Source organism: Ceratotherium simum, chromosome 6, assembly GCF_057802395.1.
Source record: "Ceratotherium simum simum isolate JZ-2026a chromosome 6, ASM5780239v1, whole genome shotgun sequence".
In the NCBI taxonomy this organism is placed as follows: Eukaryota; Metazoa; Chordata; class Mammalia; order Perissodactyla; family Rhinocerotidae; genus Ceratotherium; species Ceratotherium simum.
The window spans coordinates 28,454,535-28,470,953 of record NC_141905.1 but is presented as its reverse complement, the minus strand read 5'-3'; the positions used below and the strand labels follow the sequence as shown (position 1 = coordinate 28,470,953).

The 16,419-nt window shown below is 38.1% G+C and overlaps 1 protein-coding gene across 4 annotated transcripts in view; it reads left to right on the top strand.

The window, feature by feature from the left end:
* FAM149B1 (family with sequence similarity 149 member B1) overlaps positions 1–16,419 on the top strand; it is a 79,469-nt gene that overhangs the window by 34,352 nt on the left and 28,698 nt on the right. For all 4 annotated transcript variants that reach the window (XM_004426983.3, XM_014784872.2, XM_087432037.1 and 1 more), the window contains 2 exons: positions 5,556–5,723; positions 9,898–10,085. In XM_004426983.3, coding sequence (XP_004427040.1) covers positions 5,556–5,723; positions 9,898–10,085 — 356 coding nt within the window. The remainder of the gene's footprint in view (positions 1–5,555; positions 5,724–9,897; positions 10,086–16,419) is intronic.

The window sequence follows — 16,419 nt, the reverse complement described above, 5'->3', positions numbered from 1 at the left end:
AAATTATATCCATTCTTGCTTCCTCTCCACATTACATCAGATTTTCCTTTTAAAATTCAGGGTTGATCCTTTCTGTCTCCCACTTAAAAATCTTCCATAGCTTCCACTGAATTTAAGATAAAAATCTAAAATTATATCGTGAGCTGGCCCCAGGCTACATTGCTATCTTTATCTTCTGTCATTCTCTCTCTCATTCACTAATCCTCCCACACTGGCTTTCTTTCGGATCTCAAATGTATTAAACAAGATATTTGGCCCAGTTTCCATTCTTGAGTTCTTAAGCCAGAGGAAAGTGGTACAATAAACAACACCAAAATACAATATCTTCCTCTTTGTATCTCTAACCCCTAGCACAGTGCCCAGAACATAGTTAGCATTCTACTTTTTTTTTTTTACTAAATTAAAACAGATCATATTTATATGATAACAAACTACATGAAAATGAATTAATGTATAAATTGATATTATGATATAAATTGAATTAATGTATAAATTGATATCATAACAAAGCAAAACAATGTTATCAATCAAAACAAATATTACTGTCTAGGTCAAAATGGAATTCTAGGAACTTAAAATAATAGAAGACGGTGGCAGCATAAGGAGAAAACATAGGCCAAAAAAGGACCTTGAAAAGATGAATTTGAAGATATTTCCACTTGAAAAAACTATGCATTCTACTGCTTCAAGTTAGCTTAAGGGGCTTATCTACCCTTAGTTCAAATCATACATCAACAAAAATTAACTAACTATAATATGTAATAAGTTGCTAAAGTGTATGACTATATGCCGAATTATAAAAAATCATTAAAAGAATAGAGAGCCCAGAAATAACCTTTGTTTATATGGCTAAATGATTTTCAACGAGGGTGCCAAGACTACACAATGGGGAAAGGACAGTCTCTTCAACAAATAGTGTTGGGAAAACTAGATATCCTCATGCAAAAGAATGAAGTTGTACCCTTATCTTACACCATATACAGAAATGAACTCAAAATGGGTGAAAGACCTTAACATAAGACCTAAAACTATAAAATTCCTAGAATAAAACGGAGGAAAAGCTTCATGACATTGGATTTGGTAATGATTTATTGGCTATGACACCAAAAGCATAGGCAACAAAAGCAGAAATAGACAAGTGGGACTACACTAAACTGAAAAATTTCTGTGCATCAAAAGAAGCAATCAGCAGAGTGAAAAGGCAGCCTGTGGAATGGGGGAGAATATTTGCAAATCACATATCTGATAAGGGGTTGATATCCAGAACGTACAAGGAACTTCTACAACTCAACAACAAAAAAACCAAATAACCTAATTAAAAAATGGACAAAGAACTGGAATAGACAGTTCTCCAAAAAAGATATATAAATGGCCAACAAGCATATGAAAAGATGCTCAATGTCACTAATCGTAAGAGAAATGCAAATCAAAACCACAATGAGATATCACCTCACACCCATCAGGATGGCTGCTATCAAAAGAACAAAAAATAACGTGTTGGCAAAGATGCAGAGAAATTGGAACACTTGTGCACTGTTGGTAGGAATGTAAAATGGTGCAGCCATTGTAAAAAAACAGTATGGAATGTCCTTAAAAAATTAAAAATAGAATTACCATATGATCCAGCAATCCCACTCCTGGGTACATATCCAAAAAATTGGGGCTGGCCCCATGGCATAGTGCTTAAAGTTCAGCATGCTCCGCTTTGGTGGCCCAGGTTCCCAGGTTCAGATCCCGGGCGCAGACCTACACTACTTGTCAGCCATGCTGTGGCAGCGACCCACATACAAAATAGAGGAAGATTGGCACAGATGTTAGCTCAGGGCTAATCTTCCTCAAGCAAAAACAAAAGAGGCAGACTGGCAACAAATCTTAGCTCAGGGCGATCTTCCTCATCAAAAAAAAAAAAAAAAAATTGAAACCAGGATCTCAAAGAGATATTTGCATACCCAAGTTCATTGCAGCGTTATTCACAGTAGCCAAGAGGTGGAAGCAACCCAAATGTCCATCAACAGAGGAATGGGTAAAGAAAATGTAGTATATACATACAATGGAATCTTATAAAGCCTTAAAAAAGAAGAAAATCCTGTCACATGCTACAAAATGGATGAACCTCAAAGACGTCCTAAATGCGATAAGCCAGTCACAAAAGGACAAATAAAATATGATTCCACTCCTATTAAGTATCTAAAGTAGTAAAATCATAGAAACAGAAAGTGGAAAAGTGGTTGCCAAGGGAGGGGCAATTAGTGTTTAATGGGTATTAGAGTTTCAGTTTTGCAAGAAGAAAGAGTTCTAGAGATCTCTTGCACAATAATTTAAATATACTTAACACTACTGAACTGTACAGTTTAAAATGGTTAAGATGGTAAATTTAATGTTATATTTTTTACCACAATTTAAAAAAATCATTAAAGTGATATGGTATGGCTGCTGTTTGTCCTAAGCCCACCACCCTCATGTCACTCATTACAAATTATAGCTTTTGCTTTCATTTTCTTTGATTTTTTAAAAATAACTGTCCTAAATGCAAGAGCCAGTCAAGCTAATCACAAATCAGATTTTTTTTAGACATAAAGATCTTTCAGAAGCCCTCCAAAGCTGTGGAGATTCTCTCTTTCAGTTCTTCTACTGGTAGGGCCATCCACAATTATATTTCCTTTCCAGTGTACTAAGTTATGTTTTCTTCCTTTTGGCATCATGAGATCACACCTTCATTTAATTTCTAGAGCTCATTTCTAGATGTCCACTGGAAGATAAGGTTGCTCTGAAATGGAGTTGAGAGTGGTTAATTGTACTTTTCAGATCCTAGTCAGGAAGGAGAGCTCTTGGCCACTTGTTCCTCCCAGCACCCATGAGGGCCTTGCAGTGATCACCTCTGTGAAGGCTGCAGAATTCCACCTTCTAAGGTCTGCACCTGGATGGGCTGGCTCCAAATTAAATTCTTTTGTTAATAAGAAACCTAGCAAAGTCATTTTATCCTCCATGCATGTGGGAGAAGAATAAAGTGCCAACGCTTTTTTTCCTCTCACAAGAAAACAGATCTCAACTTAAATATTACTACCAGCACAATACATTATTAGGTAAGACTACTGCTATTCTTTTACTAAGTAAAAGAATTACAAACATTTTAGAGGATAAAGTTTATTTTCCAGTCATGGTAATCTCTGAAGTCTGATGATTTAAAAGATTCCTTTGTTAAAAATAACATTTGCAAAGACAGTTTTATGATGTGTAGAATACTACTTGTTTTTTGCAGCAGCTTTAGGGAAAATGGGAGCATTTTTCCTTCTCATCTAACTGAAATTTTTTTAACTAACAGAAAGGCCTACACTTTGTTAGGAAGGCCTATTTTTTTTTCTCAAAGCAGATAATTCCATTAGTTACCACCGACTAAAAAAATGATTGGTTAATAATACAAATGGCATAGTATAATAGCACAATAACATATAGAATGTTGGGAATGAAGTGTTTGACATGAGTTTGACAGCTTTAAATTTTGTCATGTTATGATAAAAAAAAACTAACTCCACTATTTTATAAAAGAAAAGACATATTAACACAGAAAGCATGTAATACATAATCTCAAAATAAGGACATTCCTTTTCAAAAAAGGTATTTGGCAGTCTCACTGAGCACTGTCCTTGTTTTGCTCATTTTGATGTAGATAAAAAAAAATTTTGTCATGGATTGGGGTAAATCCTGTTGACTGGAATTTGGGAATCACTGTTTTAGAATTTCAGAAGAGAGACTTAAAAAACCTTAAGTCTCAAATTTAGAGACTTTTATAAACAGTGATTCTAGCTGGTTTAGATGTGATGGTTCTCCAAACTGTTTCTGTCATCTCTTACCGTCTCTCTATCCCCATGCCTTCTGCCGTGGTCCAGGCTCTCATCAGCTTAGCAGTTCTTGCTTCATCTTTTGCTCTAGCCTCCTAACACATTATCCTCTTCATCACTACCAGAGTGATCTTCTAAAGCAAGGATCTTGCCATCTCCCTTCTTAAAAACTTTTATTACTTTCCATTGCTATCAATTAACCCAAGTTAATACACAAAACACTTCACAATTTGGCCTCATCATACTTTTCCAACCACTTCCTATGAACCATATACTTTATTTTTACATAACATAGAAGTTTTTTCTCTTTTAAAAGAAGTCTGGAGGAAGGATATCTCAAGATAGTATAGTGGTGGCATGGTGTTTTCGGGGTCCTAGACCCTTTCTTTCTGCTACACCATGTTAGCCCAGGATGTTTTTCCTGAAGTTTTCTTCATGGTCCAAGATAGCTGATAGAGTTCCAAACATGACATTCACTTTCCAGGTAGCAGAAAGGAGGAGAGGCAGAAGGGCAAAAGTGCACCCCTTATAGCCATGGCTCTTTAAACAGTCTTACCAGAGTCCCACATAACAATTCTGCTCATATCTCATTGGCTACATCTGGCTACAAGGAAGTGGGAAATGTAGTCTTTGAGGTGAGTATATTGCTTTCCTGAATGAAATTGGCATGATTTACTAGGAAGGAAGGGGAGAATGGATACTGGGGGGCATCTAGCATTCTCTGCCACATATGTGTATAATTTTATGAAATTACTGTACATAGTTTGTAATCTTTTTATACTTACTATTTTATTGTAGGCATCTTCCATTTTCTCCCACGACATTAATTTAATGACCTCATAGTATTCTATTGCATGAATATACCATTATTTAAACAACCAATCCCTGATCCTGTATTTTGAAACAGGCTAGTTTTAATTTTGGGCAATTATAAGCAATTCTGTGATGATAATTTTTATGGCTAAATCTTGTAGGTCATATCCTTGAAGGAAATTCCTACAAATGAAACCATTGAATTAACGGGTATGTTTATTTTAAGGCTTCTAATACATATTTCCAAAATGTCTTCCAGTAAGATTTTCCCACTAGCCTTGCTGGAAAGTGCCATAAGTTTATTCTTTTTTCCGCACTAAAAAGAAATATTTAAGGTACAAAAAAAAATAAAGAATAACACAAAGCATACATTGGTTATATTTAATATTTGGTTAAACTGAGAGCCATTTTTAAGAATTGTATTGCTCAGATTTGACTGACTTTCTCCAAAGTAAACCTGCTGAAATGAATGGGTCATCACATATTCATTGAATACCTGGGTAGGAAGAGAAATCTAGACATAAATAAGAGAAGATCCTTGCCCTTAAGGAGTGTTAAATAATGATGGAGTTACTGAAATAAGCATATAACCTCCTGAGGTACCTTAAAGATATAATTATGAATATTCTTAGATTTTTTTTAAGAACTTATTTTATAGCCAAGCTGTTGCATCTAAAAAGATAGCAAGCAGTATTTGATACTGCATAATACACTAAGCAGAGTAGGTCTAGGGCTAGTATTTATTCTTCCTATTCTGAGAAATAATAGGTATTAAGGCTAAGAGTAGTCCGGGAAGGTGTCACCAGGGCAAGGGACTTTGAGTAGAAACTCGTGTGACTGAGTTGCTGTGAGAACTGTTTATGTTGTACATAATTAATACTTGCTTTTTTTTTCCTCTCCCAGATTTGGTATTAAGGGAAAGAAGTTACATTTTTCATCTTCTTATGCTCATAAAGCATCTTCCATTGCCAAATCCCCTGGCTTGTGTTCTATGGAAAGAGGAGAGGAAGACTATGTAATCTTCTCTGAAGGAATAATAGAGGAATACCTAGCATTCGACCACACAGATATGTGAGTATTATGTCTTTTAAGCTTTTTACTCCTCTCCTATTTTCTGCATTAATATCTATTTTTTCCTAAAGTATACTACCAATATTACTTATAATTATATTTATGTCAGTTTCTGTTATTCATTTTCTCTTAGTTCTCAGGTATCCAGAGTTCATGTGCTTAGTTGATATAAATTCCTGTTGCTTCCACATACCAGACTTCCTTGTGTATTTTCTTCCTGTACATGTCATTTGCCTCTTCCTGAGATTAAACATTTTAAAATGAGTTAATTTTTTTCTCCACATATTTTGATTTTACCCTTTGTAAATTACCACCAGTAACTCATGGAAACTCTGAAACCTTTTAAAAGAGCAGTTAAAGAGGTGTGAACTTCATTTACAAAAATCCTGTTTGAAAAAGGTATATACATTTTATATAAAACCTTACACTTGGCACAGACTTTATAATTAATAATGCTTATTTATATCTATTCTTATTGTATTCTGACAGTAGTCCTGTGACATAGATATTATTTATCCTCTTTACAGGATAGGTGAGAATCAGAGTGGTTAAATAATTTGTGTGAGATAAAGCTAAAACTAAAACGTTATTCATCTGATTCTAAATCCAGTGCTTTCTTCACTATGCCATGCTACCTTTCTGAAACATTAACCTCTTAAACTATTCCTCTAAGCCTTTGAAAGTTCCAGAATTGATAGTCACAGCAGCACATCTGGAAGTGAGTGAGAATTTCATTTTAGGCTACGAGGCTGTGGTTAGGTCTAGTTAATATTGTGTCACATGATTCGGGACTTCTCTTCTTCCCATCATATTTCCTACTGAGCTGTGCTTACTCACATGCTCAATGTACACTCCTAGGGTCAGCTAAACATAACCCAGATTTCTATCCATAATACCACTGAGCTAGCTCATTGTTGCAAGAGAATCATAAGGTTCTTTTGGTTATCCACAGACTGCCCCCTTCCCTTTCACTTCCTCTGGCCTGGGTCAAATTATCTCTATTTTCTCTTCCTTTTCCTCAAATTAAAGGTCTCCTGGTGGCCTGGTGGGCTCTGCTTCAGCGGCCTGGGGTTGGCAGGTTTGGATCTCGGGCTCGGACCAACGCACCTCTTGTCAAGCCATGCTGTGGCAGCGTCCCATATAAAGTAGAGGAAGACGGGCACAGATGTTAGTCCAAGGCCAATCTTCCTCAGCAAAAAGAGGAGGATTGGCATCGGATGTTAGCTCAGGGCTAATCTTCCTCACACACACACACAAAATAATAAAAAATTAAAAAATAAAGCTGATTTAACTTAAAATTTGATGTAAATGGCTCATAGGTGTCCCTAGCGCATCTCTTTCCCTTTTGCTGACAGTAAACCGAAATGAATTTTCAGGTAATACAGGGAAGATTTTTAGAAAGGCAGTCTTCCCTTTAGAGAAGGGAAGATATTGATTGAAAAATGACAGAGTAATTGGACATTTAGAATATTCCTAATTGAAAAGATTGAGGGCCCAGAAATAAACCAAAGCACCTATAGGAAATTAGTATATACAATAATTTCAGCAAATGATTTTGGTGCAACATAGAAAAACAAACTATCTGGAAAAAAATAAAGTTCTTAACTTATTCTTTACATAAAATAAATTTCACACATATAAAAAATTTAAATGTAACAAGTGAAATCATATAGGTTTAGAAGAAAATAAAACATGGAAGATTGTTTTTTAAAAAACTAATTTGGGAATAGGGAAGTCCTTTCTAATCACGGCACGAAATTTACAAGTCTTTTAAGAAATTCTTAAAAATAACTATATAAAATGAAATTTCTGCACAGAAAAAAATCATAAAGTCAAAAGACAGATGACAAACTGGCATAAATACTTGCAGATCATACATACACAGAGATTTTATTTCCTTAATATGTACATCAATAAGGAAAAGACTAAGGACAAAACAGGCAAAAAACATGAATAGTTTACATAAAAAGAAAATGGAGGGGCCAGCCACGTGGTTTAGCGGTTAAGTGCGCGCACTCCGCTACTGGCGGCCCGGGTTTGGATCCCAGGCGCGCACCGAGGCACCGCTTCTCTGGCCATGCTGAGGCCTCGTCCCACATACAGCAACTAGAAGGATGTGCAACGATGACACACAACTATCTACTGGGGCTTTGGGGAAAAAAAAAAAAGGAGAAGGATTGGCAATAGATGTTAGCTCAGAGCCAGTCTTCCTCAGCAAAAAGAGGAGGATTAGCATGAATGTTAGCTCAGGGCTGATCTTCCTCACAAAAAAAAAAAAAAGAAAGAAAATGGATTTTAAATATATGAAATGAAATTCAATCTCATTCACAATTAGATATGCAAATTAAAACTATAATGATATACTGTTTTATCTGTCAGGCTCGCAGAGAACAAAAGATAAAGAAGTTTGATAATTTTTTGAATGGGAAAATAGGCATATTCTTTCACCACTGGAGAATTATACCACTTCCTTAGAGGAAGTGAGCAATATCTTTCAAACTGATATGCATACACCCTTTGATTCAATAATTCTATTTATGGGAATTTATCCTACAGATATAATATCCATGTAGCCAAAGAACTATGTACAAAGATATTAATTGCAGTATTGACTATAAGAGCAAAGGGTTGGTTGATCAATAACTGGTTAGTTAGACATATTATGGGATATCCAAGAATACTCTGCAGCTATTTTTTAAAAGAGGCAGATTTATATGTATTGATAGGGATCAAGGGCCAAGATACATTGTTAAATGAAAGAGCAAGGTACAGTACAGTGTATAATGTACCTATTCCTCTGGACCTATGTATAATGTTTGCTTCTGGGAATGGAGACTGGGGGACAGAGATGTGGGGGACTTATTTTTCATTACATACATACATTTCCTTCTGTACAATTTGAATTTTTCTTGTCTTATGAATGTGTTACCTCCCCTAAAATGAAATATAAATTGAAATACAATTAATACTAATCAGCATCCTACCCTACTTAATGCCAGGCCAGCTCTTCCTTAGGAAAGGAGAAGCAAAGAGAGTCTTTGGCTGCCCTGCATAAACCTCTTAGCATCCTTCTTTCCTGCCTGTTTTCTATTTAATTCTTGAGACCTCTGCTGCCCTGGGGGTAACTTTCACTGTAGAGGCTGGAAGATATTTTTCTCTACTCCTAGCCAGTTCCAGAATTTGCTTTGTCTTAGTTTATAATACATCAGTCACAGGTAAGCACATCTATCAGCTAGATTTTTTTCCCTCAGAATTCTGGGGCTATTGTTGGCACTCCCTTCCGGAGAAGAGATAGCCCTGGCTAACTGGGAGTTTCTGGTTTAGAGATACACGGTTTCCAGAAGAGGCTCAGAGTAGCTTCCTGTGCTGTTGGGCTCCCCTCCTTTTCCTTTCCAGCGGATTACCAAATATTTACTTGGATTAGTAAAAGTATACTAGTTTTAATAATCTATGGGGACTGTTTCTCTAACGAATCATTGCCTCAAATAATTATGTGGCATAATCACAGTTACATGTAGCACATCATTAAATGTGTCACGTTAATATTAATCTAAATGTTATCCAATTACAACAAAAAGATTATTTCTTTTCTTTTTTTTTTTTTTGTGAGGAGATCAGCCCTGTGCTAACATCTGCCAATCCTCCTCTTTTTTTGCTGAGGAAGACTGTCCCTGGGCTAACATCCGTGCCCATCTTCCTCCACTTTATATGGGATGCTGCCACAGCATGGCTTGCCAAGCGGTGTGTCGGTGCGCACCCGGGATCCGAACCAGCGAACCCCGGGCCGCCGCAGCAGGGCACACACACTTAACCGCTTGCGCCACTGGGCCGGCCCCAAAAAGATTATTTCTGTATACTTAATTATCATGATTTGTTGTTCAATTGACAATACTCGTCTGTTTAAAGCTAAAAAAAAGTACAATGATTCTCAGTCTTCTTTTTTTGGTTCTATTTTTTGGCAGAGTAGTGGGGTGGGAAGGGGGTAAAAAGCGAAATGCAGAGTCTTCTCTGTTGAGAACTCCCTTAGTTCACAAGGCAGCTTAATACTTCCTACATATGCCTGGCAAGGGGTCGGGAGTGGGGCACAAATCACATTCCTAAGAAGTACAAAGGCCAGTGGTGAACACTCCATGAAGAATAACCATGAAGTCTTTCCCTGTTGCTTCTATTACAGGGAAGAGGGGTTTCATGGAAAGAAATCAGAAGCAGCTACAGAGAAACAGAAATTAGGGTACCCTCCCATTGCTCCATTTTACTGCATGAAAGAAGATGTCCTTGCTTATGTGTTTGACGACGTGTGGAGCAAGGTTCTGAGCTGTATGGAGCAGTTGACACGTAGTCACTGGGAGGGATTTGCTTCTGGTAAGAATCTTTGTGAAAACAATATGAAAAAATAATTGTTTATGACTTCAACCCTAACCAGTGTATTAGATCATATGCTTCATTAGTACAAAAGATTCATATTTGTATTTCCCACAGAAACTAAAAGATATTTAGAAAATATTTGAGAACGAGTGATGAGTAATAAGGCCTACTCTATGATGAATAGACAGAGATTGTGCTTTCTCTTTGAATGTAATTATTTGTGAGAAAAAACGTGCAGGTGGCAAATACGTTTTTTAAATTGCTTTATTAAAGAATAATTAATATGCATACTTAACAGGTACAATTTGATAAGTTGACCTATGCATACATTCATGAAACCATGAAACAGTCAATATAGTGAACATTCTGTCATCCCCAAAAGTTCATCACCTTTGTAATCCCCCCCTCCTGCCCTTGCCCAACCCACCATCCCAAAGTGACAACTAATCTGCTTTTTTTTTTTTTTAAAGATTTTATTTATTTATTTTCCCCCCCAAAGCCCCAGTAGATAGTTGTATGTCATAGCTGCACATCCCTCTAGTTGCTGTATGTGGGACGCGGCCTCAGCATGGCCAGAGAAGCGGTGCGTCAGTGCGCGCCCGGGAGCCGAAACCCGGGCCGCCAGCAGTGGAGCGTGCGCACTTAACCGCCAAGCCACGGGGCCGGCCCAACTAATCTGCTTTCTGTTTACCATAGATTAGTTTTTATTTTGTAGAGTTTCATATAAATGGAATCATATGGTATTTACTCTTCTTTTGTCAGTTTCTTTCACTCAGCATGATCATTTTTTTTGTTGTTGTTGTGAGGAAGATCAGCCCTGAGCTAACATCCATGCCAATCCTCCTCTTTTTGCTGAGGGAGACTGGCCCTGAGCTAACATCCATTGCCAAGCCTCCTCCTTTTTTCCCTTTTTCTCCTCAAAGCCCCAGTAGATAGTTGCACATCCCTCTAGTTGCTGTATGTGGGACGCGGCCTCAGCATGGCTGGACAAGCGGTGCGTCGGTGCGTGCCCGGATCCGAACCCTGGCCGCGAGTAGCAGAGCACACGCACTTGACTGCTAAGCCACAGGGCCAGCCCCAGCATGATCATTTTGAGATTCATCCATGTCATTGTGTGTCACTAGTTTATTCCTTTTTATTGCTTAGTAGTATTCTATTGTTCCACAATTTGTTTATCCATTTATCTGCTGGTGGACATTTGGATTATTTTCAGTATTAGACTATTACATGTAAAGCTGTTATGAACACCAGTGTACAAGAATATTTTGGACATATATTTCCTTTTCTCTTGGGTAAATTCCTAGGAGTGGAATGGTTGGATTATATGGCTAAATGTATATTTAACTTTTTAAGAATTGTTTGTATTGGTTTTCTATGTTGCACAAAAAATTATCACAAACTTAGCAACTTCAAACAACACACATTTAATATCTCAAATATTTGTGGGTCAGAAGTCCAGGAATGGCTTAGCTAGTCCTCTACTTAGGATCTCACAAGGCTATGATCAAGGTGTTGGCCAGGGCTGGGTTCTCATGTAGAGGCTCAACTAGGAAAGGATCCACTTCCCCTTTTGTGTGTTTTTAGAACCATCCAGTTTCTTGTAGCTGTAGTAGTCATGGCAGCTTTCTTCAAAGCCAGCAAGAAAGACTGAGAGCTAGTCTGCTAGCAAGATAGAAGCTTATATAACATAATGTAATCATGGAAATGACATTCCATCACTTTTACCATCATCTATTGGTCTGAAGCAAGTCACAAATCCTGCTCACATTCAAAGGCAGGGGATTACACAAAGGCGTGAACACCAAGAGGTGAGAATCATGGTGGGGGCCACCTTACAGTTTTTCCACTACAGTCCTCCCACTGGCCCCCGATGCTTCATGTGCTCCCACATGCAAAATATGTTCAGCTCCCTTCCAAGGTTTCTAAGAGACTCATCCTATTATAGCATCAGCTCAGAAGTCCAAAATCTTATCATCTAAATCAGGTCCTGGTATGAATGAAGTTCCTGGATGTAATACATTAAGTAAAGTTACTGGGGCATAAATCCTTTCCATCTATAGACCTGTGAAACTAAAGGTTATATACATAGGTATATAAATATCTAACTATATAATCTAGCCATTCCGCTCCTAGAGACAAGTTATCTGACCCCAACATACCCAACATACAATAGTGGGCCAGGGAAAGGATAACAGTTATAGACCTTCCAGTTTAAAAGGTGGGGGGAATGGAAGGTAAGAAAGGGTCCATAGCAATTCTGAAACCCAGCTGGGAAAATATTGGAAGTTCCTTCATTAAGTTTCAAGGCCTGGAAATAATCCTCTCAACTCTCTGCTCCACCCTCTGGGCTCTTGGTTTTGCCCTCTGAATCATCCTTCCTTTGTCAGGAAAGGTAGCACATGTTTGTAGCTAAGTAGTTTTATCAGGCTGCTTCCTGCCAGTGAAATTTTGGGGGTCTGACAGCCTTCTTTCATTTAAAATCTTTTGCCATCTAGAGAGACTATGAATTTTCAAAATCATCAAGTCCTTGTTACTTTATGTTTAATAGTTTTTCCTTCAATTTATCACTGTCATCTCATGTTTTTTTATAAGCAACAAGAAAAAATGAGGCCTCGCCTTCAACACTTTGGAAATCTCCTTAGGTATATAACCAAGATCAGCACTTAAAAGTTGTGCTTTCCACATGACCACAGGAGACCACTTCACTAAGCTTTCTGCCACTAAATAACAAGCATCTCCCTTCTTCCACTTCCTAACAACATGTTCCTCATTTCCTTCTGAGCCCTCCCCTACAGCGTCCTCCAAATCCAGATCTCCAATAAGTCTGTTCAAGGCAATTTATGCCTTCTCTATCATGCTTCTCAAAATTCTTCCAGCCTCTATCAATGAATAATCGAAAATGAAATTAAGAAAATTCATTTATAATAGTCTTTTGGGATGTTCTAAAGCCCAGTTCCAATGTGTAGGGAGGGAGTTCCCCACACCAACAAGCAATTCTTGAGATACCAGCTGGGTGTCCTGCAATTCAACTCAATTCTGACACTACCTGAAGATAGCATCAGATTTCACAGATTGAGAGTTCAGTCCTATAAGACTACCCCCTACCCCTTCAGACACCAGTCACAAGCCCAGGATATTACTTGTGCTTCTGACCTACTGGCTACAGATTGGAGGTTCCCATGACTTCCTCCTTGGACTTCAGACACCAGTTGCAAGTCCAGGTTGTTACCTGTACTTCTGATTGACTGGCTATAAATTAGAGGTTTCCACAACCCCCTCCTCAGGTTCAATTAATTTGCTAGAGTGGCTCACAGAACTCAGAGAAACATATTACTTATAGATCACCAGTTTATTGAAAAGGATATAACTCAGGAACAGCCAGATGGAAGAGATGCATAGGGCAAGATATGGAGAAAAGGCATGGAACTTCCATGCCCTCTCCAGGCATGTCACTCTCTCCAGTCTCCACATGTTCACTAACCCAGAAGCTTTCTGAATCCCGTCCTTTTGGGTTTTTATGGAGGCTTCATTACATAGACATGATTGATTAAACCACTGGCCATTGGTGATTGAACTCCATCTCCAGCCCCTTTCCCCTCCCTGGAGGTGAGCAGGTGGGACTGAAAGTTCCAACCCTCTAATTACGTGGTTGCTTCCACTGGCAACCAGCCCCATCCTTAGGTGCTTTCCAAAAGTCACCTCATTAACATAACAAAAGACCTTTATCACTCTTAACACTTGGTAAGTTCCAAGAGTTTTGGGAGTTGTGAGCCAGGAACTATGGACAAAGACCAAATATACAGGCATACCTCGGAGTTATTGCAGGTTCACTTCCAGACCACTACAATAAAGCGAATATCGCAATAAAGTAAATATCGCAATAAAGCGAGTCATGAGTTTTTTAGTTTCCCACTGCGTATAAAAGTTATGTTTATACTAGACTGTAGTCTATTAAGTGTGCAATAGCATTATGTCTAAAAAACAGTGTACATACCTTAATTAAAAAATACTTTATTGCTAAAAAATGCTAACCATCATCTGAGCCTACAGCGAGTCGTAATCTTTTTGCTGGTGGAGGATCTTGTAAAAAACGCAATATCTCTGAAGCGCAATAAAGCGAAGAGCAGTAAAACGAAATATGCCTGTATATGAGAAATATACTTTGGTGATCTGAATGATCAAATATATATTTCTTATAAATCAAAATATTGCAAATAGCATCAAAAAGAATAAAATACTTAGGAATAAACTTAACTAAGGAAGTGCAAAACTTGTACACTGAAAACTACAAAATGTTATTGAAAGGAATTAGAGAAGACCTAAAGAAATGGAAAGGCATCTTGTGTTTATGGATTGGAAGACTGAATATTGTTAGGATGGCAATACTCCCCCAGTAGATCTACAGGTTGAGTGCAATCCTTATCAAAATTCCAACTGCCTTTTTTGCAAAAATGGACAAGCTGATCCTGAAATTCATATGGAAATGCAAGGTACCCTGAATATCTAAAACAATATTGAAAAAGAACAAAGTTGGAGGATTCACTCTTCCTGATTTTAAAACTTAATACAGGGGCCAGCCCTGTGGTGTAGTGGTTAAGTTCGAGCCTTCAGCTTTGGCGGCCCAGGGTTTGCTGGTTCGGATCCAGGGCGCGGACCTACTCACCACTCATCAAGCCATGCTGAGGCGGCGTCCCACATAGAAGAGCTACAACTCTACAACTATGATATAAAACTATGTACTGTGGCTTTGGGGAGAAAAAAGAAAAAGAGGAAGATTGGCAACAGATGTTAGTGCAGGGCCAATATCCCTCAAAAAAAAAAAATTTATTGCAGAGCTACAGTAATCAAAACAGTGTGGTACTGGCATAAGGACAGACATATAGATCAATGGAGTAGAATCAAAAGTCCAGAAATAAACCCACACATCTATGGCCAATTGATTTTCAACTAGGGTACCAAGACCATTCAATGAGGGAAGAATAGTCACTTCAACAAATGGTCCTGGAACAACTGGATAGCCACATGGAAGAGAATGAAGTTGGACTCTTACTTCACACCATTTACAAAATATCAACTCAAAGTGGATCAAAGACACGTTTCAGAGCTAAAACTATAAAACTCTTAGAAGAAGACATAGGAGTAAAGCTTCACGAGCTTGGATTGGCAGTAGATTCTTAGATATGACATCAAGACCACAAACAACAAAAGAAAAAGTAGATAAATTGGACTTCATCAAAATAAAAAACTTTGTGTATCAAAGGACGTTATCAAGAAAGTAAAAAGATAACCTACAGAATGGGAGAAAATATGTGCAAATCATATACCTGATAAGACTCAAGTATCTACAATATATAAAGAATTACACTCAACAACAAAAGGACAAACAACCCAATTAAAAAATGGGCAAACAACTTGAACAGACATTTCTCCAAAGAAAATATACAAATGGCCAATAAGCGCATGAAAGATATTCAACATCGTTATTCATTAGGGAAATGCAAAGAAAAACCAAAACCACAATGAGATACCACTTCATACCCACTAGGATGGGTCTATATTTAAAAAAAAAAAAGGACAATAACAAATGTTGGTAAGGATGTGGAGAAATTGGAACCCTCGTACAGTAAAGACCCTGGAGGCGGAGTCAAGATGGCGGCATAGGCAGACTCTGAACTCACCTCCTCCCGTGGACACAGCCAATTTACAACTACTCGTGGAAAAATTACCCCTGAGACAGAACTGAAAACTGGATAAGAGGAACTCCTGCAACAACGGACAATCCTAACTGGGGTAGAAGAGGCAGAGACTCCCTTCCGGAGAGGAAAAACGCCGCCTTCACAAGCCGCCAGCTTCACGGCCGCCGGGAGCAGCTCACAGGTACGCACCCTCCCTGGAGGCGCGGGGTCCTGAGCTGGGGAGCGCCCCCGCTGTGGGCATTTTGTGGACCCAGCACAATCGACACCAGTGGCATAATATCTGGAACCCTCGTACATTGCTGGTGAGAATGTAAAGTGGTACAGCCACTGTGGAAACAGTTTGGCAGTTCCTTAAACATAAAATTAAATTCCACTCAAAGGTATATAACCAAGAGAACTGAAAACATATATTTACACAAAAGCCTGTGCATAATGTTCATAGCAGCATTATTCATAATAGTCAAAAAGTGGAACCAACCTAAATGTTCATCAACTGATGAATGGATAAACAAAATTTAGTATATCCACGCGTTATGGACCGAATTGTGTCCCCCTCAAAATTCATATATTGAAGCCCTGACTCCCAAAATGACTGTGTTTGGAGATAGGGCCTTTAGGGAGGTAATTAAGGTCAA